General features: G+C 39.7%; 1 protein-coding gene across 3 annotated transcripts in view; it reads right to left on the minus strand.

Annotated features, from left to right (window-relative positions):
• The window catches only part of SNX13 (sorting nexin 13), a 114,113-nt gene that overhangs the window by 50,695 nt on the left and 50,455 nt on the right, over positions 1–12,963 (minus strand). For all 3 annotated transcript variants that reach the window (XM_032234938.1, XM_032234936.1, XM_032234937.1), the window contains exons 5-7: positions 3,680–3,801; positions 1,513–1,634; positions 110–211 (exon numbers count right to left, since the gene is read on the minus strand). In XM_032234938.1, coding sequence (XP_032090829.1) covers positions 110–211; positions 1,513–1,634; positions 3,680–3,801 — 346 coding nt within the window. The remainder of the gene's footprint in view (positions 1–109; positions 212–1,512; positions 1,635–3,679; positions 3,802–12,963) is intronic.

A 12,963-nucleotide genomic window follows, 5' to 3' on the forward strand; every position in this document is an offset into this window, starting at 1 on the left:
TATTGTTTTAAAGCTTAATAAAATGTTATCTATATCTATACTGTAGAATAGAGATGATGATCAGCACTTTTCATTTAATGTATAATTAAGAAAGAAAATAATCATATACCTTCTTCATCTTTGGGAGATGTGCAGACCAGATCACGACAGATGGTCTCTTCCATTTCAACTTCAACTTCAAAAAATGTATCTACAAGATCTTCTGCTCCATCTACACCAAAATTGGAAACTTGAGCAGATTTCATCTAGAAGAACTTTAGTCTGCAATAATCCCTATTACTGAAGTAATTGCATTCAGATTTCGCCTCCTTATAAACTTTTGTTATTTTAACATTTATGTACTATTTGCATATGGATTAGTAATTTAATTCTCTTTCCTACATTTTCAAAGGTATCCAGTTGCTAAAGAAGAGACTTACTGTCAATTTCGAAGAGTACATTGTATGTACAGCTGTACTGCAATTACAATATATAATGTAGATAGTGCCTTCCACATCAGAGTCAAAAGACAGCAAGGAATATGTTCTTGTGTTTGAATGTATAACACAAAGCAAAAAAGAATAATAATTCTTACTGGTTTTTGTGCAGTAGGAAGCAAACTGTTATTTGCTAGGCTGTACTGTATTGCACATCCTGTATTTCCATTTCTTTTTAGTTACTTTGCAAATCATGTGAAGATGGCCAAAATATTCTACATTCAAGACCAGCAATTCACGTACTCTACCTCTTCAAGTTGTCTTCCTTCCATCCAGGATTATGAGTTCTGGCTGAATAGAAATTAAACAAGAAAGCTTTTCTACAGAAGGCACATCTGTCTTTGGCCAGTGATTTCTGTTTATGCAGGAATCCAATGCTGTACTTACATAACCAAAATGTTCTAATCCCGCCCTTTAAATTCCCCTGCAATTGCCTCTATTCTCCCTTTAAAAAAATGCAAGGCATATTATCAGGTAGCCTAAAATCAGGGCAAGGATGAAGAAACCAGAAAAAGACAGTGGGGGAGACTGCATCTAGCAGTACAATGCGTGCCATATACAATATGCTATTTATCTGTAATGTAAACAGAACAGTGACTGAATTAAGGAACTTTTAGTAGAAAAAAACATAGTGTACCTTCTGTGTCGCTGTATTTACTTCTGGAACAGCATTGATCCCAAGGTCCATATGGCCATGACTTTCAGGCAAGTCTTAAAGACCTGCCTCTTCCAGAAGGCATTGTATCAGGATGATTTGTGAATTCACTGATTTAGTATTGGTTTCAAGTTTTCATACTCTCTGGATGCTTGTCTATTATGTTTACAATATTATTTATTGTAATATTGCATTATCTTTATTTGTACAACACCTTGAACTGCATCAAAATCAGATGGCCTTATAAATATAATAACATAAATATAAAAATAGCAATAACTTTATACATAAGACAGATTGAATTAACGCAATTTAGGAAAGAAACTGCCTTCATTTAATTTATTATAACATTTCTATAAGGAGAACATATTTAGGCAGTACCTTTAATTTGTTCATCTCTTTCAGATATTCTTTGCTGAGCTTTTCTGAATACTCTAAGATGAGTAGTAAAGTCATCTACAATTCGCGTAGTAAAATAAGGTTGCCAATCTATTTCTTTTGTCCTTAAAAATTAAAAAAAAATGACAATGTATTACATAGAAGGATTTTTAATACAAATTGACACTTTATTTTTCTGATCTTAACTTGTTCATTGGATGATAATTTTAGTTAGATTTTTGACACTACAATAACACTACAATATTAAATATACAATAGGCACACAGAGGAAAAAATTAGAAGAGAGGGCAAAATGGATAGCCAAATTGGAAGTGGTGGAAAAAGCCTTGCAATAGGACCCAGTAAATGATAAGAAAAAAGAAGAAATGGCTAGAATTAAGCACGGGATATCTCTTCTAGACCAGGAGGATGTTGCTCGGAAACTTAGGGAGATTAAGCAAAACTTTTTTGAGCATGCTAACAAACCGGACCGTTGGCTCTCTTATAGACTTCGGAAAGAAAGAAAGAGCAGACGTATAGCTCAACTGCAGAATAGTAAAGGGGAATTAGTAGAAACTAAGGGTAGAAACAGGAAATTATTCAAGGTTTTTTTCAGCAACTATATAGTAGAGAGGAAATTTCTGAGGACCAAATTAAGTAATTTTTAGATAATGCAAATCTACCTAAGATCTCAAATGAAGTGAAAGGGGTACTAAACCAAAAGATAACAATAGATGAATTAGAAAAGGCAGTCAAAAAAATGGAAAACAACAAAACTCCTGTCATGGATGGTTTGCCAGTTGAAATCTATAAAACTTTTTTGGAAATCTTAGGACAAGAGATGATAGTAATATTTAATGCTGTCTTGACGGATTCTATCACACCGAAATTGTGGGCTGAGGCCTATATAACCCTTTTGCCTAAAGCTGGAGTTGACCGTACCCAAATTAAAAACTATAGGCCCATTTCACTTTTCAATGTGGATTATAAAATCTTTGCAGCTATACTGGCAGATAGACTTAAATTCTTCCTTAGCAAATTTATACACCCTGATCAGAACGGCTTCCTGCCATCAAGGCATTTGAAAGATAATGTTAGAATTATTTTGGATGCCTTAGAATATTATGAAGCCCGGCCAGATAAACAAGTGGCCTTTATGTTTCTCGATGCACAAAAGGCTTTTGATCAGGTTAATTGGAAGTTTATGTTGTCACAATTAGAAAATATGAAGTTTGGAGAAAACTCCATTAAGCTACATCTATATAGTTATACAAACTGACGTTCTTAATATAAAGAGAATGTTTTACAGCAATGATGATGAATCATAAATGGCTAATTAGCAATAATTCCATCCACCGAATTCCACCTAAATCTTACTAAAATTAAGTTTCTTAAGTTTCTATAAAATGCATAGATATTTAAACTATAGCTATCAGTAACTTTTCACAATTTTAGGGCAAATTTCTAATAATACTATTTTTTAAAAAGATGTTCAGTTTTTTGTAGTCAGCTTCATAAATGAGGCAGAGTTGTCTCTGGGATCTGGTGAGTGGCCCACACTGGAACCATCCTGAAATCCAAGCATGATTTTGGCATAGAGTATTTGGAGTATGGGGCACTTAAAACCAGCCAGAGACAAGAGATCCCTTTCTAGTTCAGAGAGTTTGCTGCAAATTTCCCATGTTGTTTAAATGTTTTTCAGCTAGCTGTAGAAAACAGAGCAAGTCATCTTTGCAGGCAGCAGTGGTGTGCAACCTTTCCTGCTAGCTTTTCCACTGTTTGGGGAAGTCAGAAGGGAAGATTATAAATGACGATCACATGATCATAGGGTGCCTGGTAACCAATCATAAGTATGAACAAGCAACCATACTGCGATTACATGACTATAACTTAGAGTATGTCATAAGTCATACTTTCAAAAGCTAACCTTCATTTAGCAGCAATGTAATTTCAAATAGTCTCTTAACTTTATTAAGTTCTTTATGTTCATTAAGCAAAGACAATCTATAACAATATTTGTTCTGTGAAATACCTAGATCGTTTTTATAAATAACATGTGTTTGAAGATATTCACAGGTAATTGCCATAAATGTGTTTAACCTTCTTTTATAAAATATTGGGAGATTTTTACAGACTTGTTTGAAAAAAATATACTGAAAATAATTCTTACCTAGAAGAAAACTGAATTAGTGCATTTTGGAGAGTCTGCCTGATTTCAAGAAGAAAAGATTCATCATCACTTAGTGTATAATACCAATACTGGACATAGTCACGCAAGGAAAATTGAATGATCTGAAATACATACATTTTTTAAAAAATCAAACATTAAAGCATTCATAAAGCAATTACATTTAACAAATATTTAGCAAATCAACTTAATAATATAAAAATTATGGTTATAATGATCTAGTTAGTTTGCATTACTTTATAAAACTGCATAAAAATCTATGAAACTTCAAACTGTTAACACTGATCACTATTTCAAATATTTATGACAATCATCTAATCCCTTTACTTTACAGGTAGTCTTCAACTTACAACCAGAATTGAGTTCAATATTTCAATTGCTAGGCAAGGCAGTTGTTAAGTGAGTTTTGTTCCATTTTACGATCTTTTTTGCCACAGTAATTAAGCAAATTACTGCAGTTATTAAGTGAATCATGTGGTCATTAGATGAATCTCACTTTCCCCATTGACCTAGCTTGGAAAAGCCAGTAGGAAAAGTTACAAATAGTGATCACATGACCCCAGGACAATGCAACAATCATAAATATATACCAATTGACAAATGCCTGAATTTTGATCACATAAGTATGGGGAACTACAACATACCTAAGTATTAAAACCAATGATAAATTAACTTTTTCAGTGCTGTTATAAATTTGAAAGGTCACTAAATAAATGGTTGTAAAGTCAATTACTACCTTTACAGCTTTTCAAATTAGGAATGAGAATGTCATCTTGTCCATATTTATGAACAAATTAATCTAATTATTCCTAAAAACATTTCAACAGATACAATTATGCTGTGTTCTCTTCTGAAGTGGAACTGAACGAATATGAGTACATGAAGAAATAACATGCAATTGTCATAAATCAATTCTTACATCCTTAGCTTGAATCCCACAAGATAAATGGAACAATAGTTCTTTTAATTTTCTTTCTTAAGTCTGCTAACTTGATTATGTGTGTGTGTATGCAATCTTCATTTAATTTCCACTGCCAGAATCCCAATATAACTGTACTAATTTGAAGTTTTTTCAATTATCCTCTTTTGCCTTTTTTGTTTTTAAGGGATTTCATATAGAAATTTATTTTAGTAATAGAAATGAGTGTACCCCTGCACCCCCACTTGCCCCCATTGTGTTTTGGACTTTGTCTTTCATTTTCCAAGCACTTACAACTCCATATTTTCTGATTTTTCATATTCTAGATGTTTCAGAAATTGAGGAGGAGCCAAAAAGTGTAGTAAATGATATGCATACTATCACAGTGATTCTATAATTTACCAGGAGATATTTTGTTTGTTTTCATTTTCTCATAATCCTAGAATTAAGTGATTATTTAAAAGGGTAATATAATTTGGATGGGGACAATGTATGAACCTGCTAGAATATTGCAGCTACAATAGATTATTTATATTTTGGAGCATTAAAACAGCTCTTTTTATCCCTGTTTGTTAGAATCAATATAAGTTTCACATATTTTCTTCCATGCACTATTTTCTCATGCTCTACACTAAATTAAATTATGATGTTCCATTTTCTCTTACAACAGAATGCATTGTTTAAAGTTTCCATTACTGATTTGTTGCAATCTACCTGTGATAATTTTGTATTTACTTTAGTTTGAATATTAGCTTACTCCAATCATAGTTTCTGAGATCAGGTAAGAATTAAATGTTTCTGCCCCATTAGACAGGGAGTGGTACCTAACATTGACATTTTTCATGTGAGCAAACCATAGTAATAACTTAGTCTATAGTTAGGATCTATTCAGATTAGCAGCAGATAATATAGTGCACCTGCACTATCCAAAAACAACTTCATCATCTAGCTTCTAGCAAACTTCTAGCATGCATTTCATCATACTCAAGAAATTCTACTCAAAATGCATGGACTATATGCAGAATTATTAGGCAAGTTGTATTTTGTCACAATTATTGGCGAACTATTAGTGTGCAGAATTATTATGCAACTATATGAAAAATGAAAATTTGTCCATCTCACTCATTTATTTGCATCTCTTAAAGTGAGAATAAACGAACAACAACGAAGTACAAATATACATTTCTGACATTTTTTTTAAAGTGCCAATACCCTTCTTTTCAATAACAGTCATAAGCCTTCCATTCAAGAAATCTGTCAGTTTCTTGATTGGTTGATGATCAACTTTTTGTGCAGTAGAAACTACAGTCTCCCAGACACTGTTTAGAGAGGTACACTGTTTTCCTCATCGCAAATCTACCGTTTAAGAAGGGCCCAAAGTGATGAAGGAGGCCATGTTATTATTTTTTTCATCTTTAAGGCTTTTTTTCACGGTCCCGTGGGAGTCTGAATCTGCAGTGGAAGATGAGGTGGAACAAAACTGACAGCGAGTGATAGAGCACTCTGTTGGCCTTGGAGAAAACTGGGGAAGGGCCCAGGCAAGGCTGTTAGGAATTAGTAAGGCCTGCAAGCAAGGAGGAGAGACAGAGCTCAGACGATGAGCAAGAACCACCCCCTCCTGATACAAGGGTTCGGAGAGGGCAGAGAAGGCATGATATCGCAGACAGAACAGGCCACTCGTTTTGGGAGATTTGGAGTAATAAAGAGGCAATTTGAACTGCTAGCTGTTTGTGTTATCTCTGTGCTATGCCCTTGGTCATCACACCTTTACTGGCTAGCTACATAATGCAGTACTTCGAAGCAAGGGATGGAGCATTGTCCTGCATAAAAATCATCAGTCTTTTTGAAAGATGCAGACATTTTCTTGGACCACTGTTTGAAGAAAGTGTCTTCTAAAACCTGGCAGTAGATTTGGGAATTGATTTTGAGTCCATCTTCAACCTGAAAAGGTCCAACTAGCTCATCTTTAATAATACCAGTCCATACCAGTATCCCACCTCCACCTTCCTGGCATCTGAATTGAAGTGGAGCTCTGTGCCCATTACTGATCCAGCCACAGATCCATTCATCTGGTTCTTCAAAAGTCAGTCTCATCTCATCAGTCCATAAAACCTTTGAAAAAACTGTTATTTCTTGGCCTAGTCTTGCCGTTTCAACTTATGTGTCTTATGGCAGTCCAGTTTCAGTCTTTCTTCTCTTGGCCATGTCTTCAAGCACTGAACACCTTGTATTTCTGGGCACTCCAGGTAGGTTGCAGTTCTAGAATATGACAGCACTGGAGGATAATGGATTTCTGGTAATTCACATTTAATTCATCCCAAATCTTTGGCAGTTAACGTGCATCTTTTTTTCTCAACATGTTTCTTGCAATCCTGTTGACTATTAGCAATAAAACTTTTGATTGTTCTGTGATCACACCTCGATATCTTAGAAATTTTAAGAGTGCTGCATCCCTCTGAAAGACTAATGTATTTTTCGGATTATAAAACATTCCAGACTATAAGAGGCACTTAGCTTTTGTGGAGAAAAACAAGGGGGGGAAGAATCTGCCTCTGCCTCCCAGCAGCCATCCAGTATTCATCTGGCCTATTTTACGCAGCCCATTTACTGCCTTTGCCCATTTGCCACCACCCATTTTCTGCCACCCATTCGCTGTGGTCCGTTTACTGCCGCTGCCTGTTTGCCGCCACACGTTTGCCGTGGCCGATTAGCTGCCACCCATTTGCAGTGGCCTGTTCGCTGCCCTTGTGGCCCATTCGCCGCCACAAATATTCAGAATATAAGATGCACAGACATTTCCATCCACTTTTTTTGGGGGGGGGAAATGCGTTTTATTCTCTGAAAAATATGGTATTTACAAGTTTTGACTTTTCAGAGTCAATTAAATCTTTTTTTTTGTCTATTTCGTCTGGGGAAAAGAAGCTGCCTAATAATTTTGCACACGTTGATACAAGATGCTGATCTTAGGCCGTATTCTCCCTCTTTACAAAAAAATAATAATCAGCCGATACGATTATATCCACCAAGCATTCATTTTTATACAGGTTGGAGGTGGTAAATATGCATTATAATGATTTGGTCAACATCAGAGATGGGTTCCTACCAGAATAGTCTGGTTCGGCAGAATAGTTAGTAACTCCAGCGGATACATGACTGTTCTATCCGCCATCTTGATTTTCTGTTCTGCACATGCGCAGAACAATGTTCATTGAAAAAATGTAATTTTTTTCCATTTTTAAATGTTGTGCGCATGCACAGATCATTTTAAGTACAAATGCTCCGCTGACCTGCCTCACCCAGACACTCCTCACCTCCTGGGTGGCTTCCCTGCCTAAGCTGACTTGCCTGCGTAAGCTGCCACGTGGTGCCTGCCCTGCGCTCCAAGTGAGCTGCTTCCTCCTCCTACAGGTAAGTCTCATTGCCCCCACCCAGAGCTTGCTGAGCCCACCTGGCTTGCAACCTTACCTTCCCTGGTTCCCAGGAGGCTACAGGGAGGCCTGCTAGGCCCAAAATAGAGCGTGGAGGACCTAGCAAGACTCCCTGCACCCCCTGGCAGAAAAGTAGGGGGGGGGCTTCAAGAGAGAGAGAGAGAGAGAGAGAGAGAGAGAGAGAGAGAGAGAGAAAGAAAGAAAGAAAGAAAGAAAGAAAGAAAGAAAGAAAGAAATCCTCACTGTTTGGGGATTCCCAAGTGCATGGAGCAGAGTGGTCTTCAAACTTGACAATTTTAAGACTTGTGGACACCAACTCCCAGAATTCAGCTCTGCTGGCTGGAGAATTCTGAGAGTTGAAAGTCCACAAGTCTTAAAGTTGCCAAGTTTGAAGACCTCTAGTATGGAGCTTGAGTTGAGAGCTTATTGAAAGTGCCAGATGATCAATGGGCATGTTCTCAGTTTCAAAACATCTGGCTTTTCTTCTGCGTACCAAAGACCACCTGGAGTTCTTCACAGAAAGGGAGGAAGGAAGGATAAATGGAGGGAGGGAAGGAGGGAAGGAAGGAAGGGAGAAAGAGGGAAGCGAAGGGAAAGTGAATGAGGTATGGATAGATGGATAGAGGGAGGGAGGGAGGGAGGGAGGGAGGGAGGGAGGGAGGGAGAGAGAGAGAGAGAGAGAGAGAGAGAGAGAGAGAGAAAGGAAAGGAAGGAAGACCACAAACCCGGCACTAGACGCAGCTTCAGAGGATGCTTTGAAGCAACACAGCAATCCAGGGCTGGAAGGGACCTCAGAGGTCATCTAGTCCAACCCCCTGGTCCAAGAGGAGACCTTATATCATCTTGGTTATTTTAGTGCCTCTAACACAGAGGAGAAATTCCCAGAAATCCCCAGGCACTGCCAACCTCTGTGCCCTAATAATAATAATAATAAAAACTAGAGCAAAAATTTCATGTAGTATTAAAAAGAATAGAAAGGGAAGGCTGATGTATTGTTTAATGGACTGTTAAATTGGCAAAATGGACGACTAAATTGACCACATCCACCCATCACATGACCGCCAAGCTATTCCCACCTGGTCATATGACTGCCAAGCCAGTCCTACCTGGACATATGACTGCCAAGCCAGTCCTACCCGGTCACATGACTGTCAAGCCACGCCCCAAAATAAGCCACACTCATAGAACTGGTTGCAAAGTTTTTTGAAACCCACCACTGGTCAACATACACACTTGCCTTATAATTGTACACAAGTGTTCTTATGTTTTGTAAATAGTTCTGCTATTAGTTTTGAAATACCCCTTTATAAAAACAATTAATTTTTCAAAACAAATCCTAAATAGTAACAGCAACAATTCTGAGAGTAAGCTTAGGAGAGGAACTGGCACTAGTAATAATATAAGCAGAGGATCATGATGTGTGCACGCGTGTTTGTGAGCGCATAATTTTGCTATCTATCTTTGCTAGATGTATTAACCAAGATTGGAATCAAAACTAATAGCAGAACTATAGACCAGAGATAATATCTCTCCCCGACACACCAGATCAGAGAGTCTGAAGACAAAAAAGCTAAAAGTGATTCACAACATAACCTCAGTAGAAAACAAATATTACTATAATATAGGTATCCCTTGTTTTACAATCGAATTGGGACCACACGCTTGATTGCTAAATGATACTGTCACTAAGCAGAAAATCACATAACTGCATCTGTTTTATAATATTTACAATATTATTTCAGCTTTTCTATTTTTCCCAACTTTTTCAGGTGTCCTACAGACCAATTTGGAGTTAGGATAATTAACAAGAAGAGAATTAATGTTTGCATTTATATTTATGGGACAGGATGGGAGTACAAGAGAATAAGCAAACATGCAATGCAGAACACATACTGAAAAAATGTGTTGGTGCTGACTACATAGTATGCTCTTGGCTGCAAGCAGTTTAGGAACTGAAAGTATATTGAAAGTATAACACTGATTAAAATCTTGTCAATTACAAGCAGCAACTGGGAGTCAGCTAAGGTCACAAAGCTGAGTTTGTTAACTTGTGGTTAGCACCAGATAGGAAATTCCAGGAAGGCAGCTCAACAATAGTTTGCTTGTTTAATCTCTCAGCTCTACCAATGTAAAAAGTGGAAGAAGACAAAAAGGATGTGTGTGCGTGTATCAGGCACAGGACAAGTCATGCTAACTATTTTGATCAACACAGGACAAGAGAGAGAAAAAAAGAGGGAGAGACATAGACAGACAGACAGATATATAAAGATGTTGCCAATGTCATTAATATGGGCATTAGTTGCAGTTACTTTTTCAATACTGTTGTAACTTCAAATAATTGCTACCTGAAGTAGTCATTAAGTGAGATCTATCAGTATCATCATCCTAGCTTGACAATAGAGAGACTGTCAGCTTCTGCCTTGCTGTTGCTTCAGCTGCCATGAAACGGGAAGGGGGGGGCTGGTATTTGGGAGAGGTTAATTGATGTGCTGGAGGAATGTTCTAGGATGTACCAGACGTTGGGATTGCGCATGCGTGTGTGTTTCCCGCCTGCATCAACGGCCTCGACATTCCATCTTTCGGCCTGTCTTTTTGAAGTTATCTCACACCTGACACTTGAAGGACTTATGATTGGACTGGAGCTATGATCCTAAGGGGGGGGGGGGAACGGGCTATTCTATATATCAATTGCTTTCGCGCCTAATTAAGCAGACTTTGCTTCGCTACTGCTCGCTTACCATTTATAATTAGTAAAAGTACTTTTGATTTCCAACCCATGGAGTCTCTTAGTCTTTCTTTCCTAATTATGTAATGGAGTGGAGCTGACAAGAAGCAAAGTCTGAAAAAAAAAAACCTTTCCAGGAGATTTACGTCTACCGAGAAGGGAGATAATGTCTTCTCCGATCAGAGAGGAGGAGGGGGCCGTTGGAGGTGCGGATTCCAGTGGAGTAGGACCTCCCGACCTTTCTCTACACGAGCCCAGCCCGCCTGACCTCTCCTTACACGAAGATTTATTTCAACTGCAAATTTCCAGCCAGTCTGAACCTCCCCCCCCCCACCCCGATGGTCAACTTCGGTGGGACAAAGAGAGACAGAGACAAGCTGGAATGCTGGACTCACCCAAAGACCACCCCGACAACCAGCGCTGGAGCCGGGTGCCGTGAGAAAACCACAGACGAGTGAATTCCCTGACTATTGGAGCCAAAGGTACTTTGGGGAAAGAAGGGGAGGCGATGAAGGAGAATGGAGAATCTGGCAGCACCAGGGGCCCATGAGAAAACCCCAGCGGAGTGAATTACCTGATTATTGGGGTCAAACATACTTGGGGGAAAGAAAGGGGGAGGAGGAAAGAGACTAGAAAAATTGGCAACGTTACCCACGCCCGCCATCTCCCCCTCCCCCTCGGCCTGCTTCACCCCCTGCGGCTAGAGGTTTTGCTGACCAAGGAGGGCCTCCCCCCCGAAGACATCGGATGGCTAAAATCCCTCCCTTGCCTGTGCGTTACAATGGTGATTCTGCTAGCCTGGCCTCTTTTCTTATGCAAGTGTTTAATTACATGGAGATTTATGGCCGAGACTTTGAAACTGACATCATGAGGGTCAGAATGGTTCTTTTGTCATTAGATGGTGAGGCTGCTAAATGGTCAACTGCTTTGCATATGTCTGGCTCTCCCCTCTTGGGGAATTTCAACCGCTTTATGGAGGCTTTCCGCCAACGTTTTGATGACCCGTTAACTGAGAAGCGGAGCAAATTGAAGTTTATAACCTTTGAACAAGAAGATAGACCTGTCGCCCAATACATCCAGGAATTTCAGTGTCTTTCACAATACATGAGAGGCTGGGGGGAGGACGCCCTACTGGACTAATTTGCTGAAGGATTAAATGCTGACATTTATCAGCAATGTGTCAATCGTAACCTGCCTAGACGTTTAATCACATGGTTTGAGCATGCAGCGGACGCTGAACTCGACTTAACCCGTCTCCGTTATGCTAAAGAAGAAAGAAGGAAGCGGAAAGAGAGGGCTGCCAAGTCCCTCCCCCCTCCAGCCACTCAATCGCTCTTCAAACGACGAGGTGAAGCGAGGGGGCCCCCTTCAGGCCTCTCCAGGCCTTTAACATGCTTTCGTTGTGGCAAATTAGGGCACACCGCCCCCGAATGTCGTGCTAAATTACCCCTTTCTGCTCAACTCCCGCCCAAACGTGAGGAAAAGTCTGGCAGAGACCCTGAGAAGAAGAAGAAGGAAACGGCTTTCGCTGGGGAATCCAACCCCCCTCCTTTTGCCCAGCCATTAGAGGGCGACGCAGACGCTAACTCCTCTTCTTCGGAGGACTCCGATGACGACACATCGCCTCACTGGGTGAGTTCAAACAAGGGGCCCCTGCTAATCCCTATTGAGTTAAAAGTTCCTCCTGAGGGGCAACCTGCCGCCCTCCTGGCCTTACTTGATTCAGGCTGTTCCCGATCCATGATCAACCCAGCCATGGTGGAAAAATTAGGCCTCAAATTGCGCACTTTGAAAACCCCAATTGTGTTTTGCCAAATAGATGGATCCATTGCGGGGGGGGGGGCGCCCATTTTTTTACGGAGCCTTTGGAAATGAGAATGGGTATCCATACGGAACTAATCTCTTTTGTGGTCGCACCTGGCATGGACAGGCCACTCATTTTGGGCATCCCATGGCTCCGGAAGTGGAACCCTCACATAAATTGGCGGACAGGCCGCTTACGCGTTCGCTCCAAGGTGCCTCCAGTGGGGGAGGGCTCTCCGGACCAACCTATCACTGACGTTCCTGAAGTGGCCGCTGGAGGGCAGGAGAGGATTGCAGGAGAGGAGAAAATTCCAAAAGAATATTTGGATCTTAAGGAAGTCTTCAGCGAACAATCTTCGGACATTCTGCCCCCCCACAGGCCTACTGATTG

This window comes from Thamnophis elegans, chromosome Z (genome assembly GCF_009769535.1).
Source record: "Thamnophis elegans isolate rThaEle1 chromosome Z, rThaEle1.pri, whole genome shotgun sequence".
Lineage (NCBI taxonomy): Eukaryota > Metazoa > Chordata > Lepidosauria > Squamata > Colubridae > Thamnophis > Thamnophis elegans.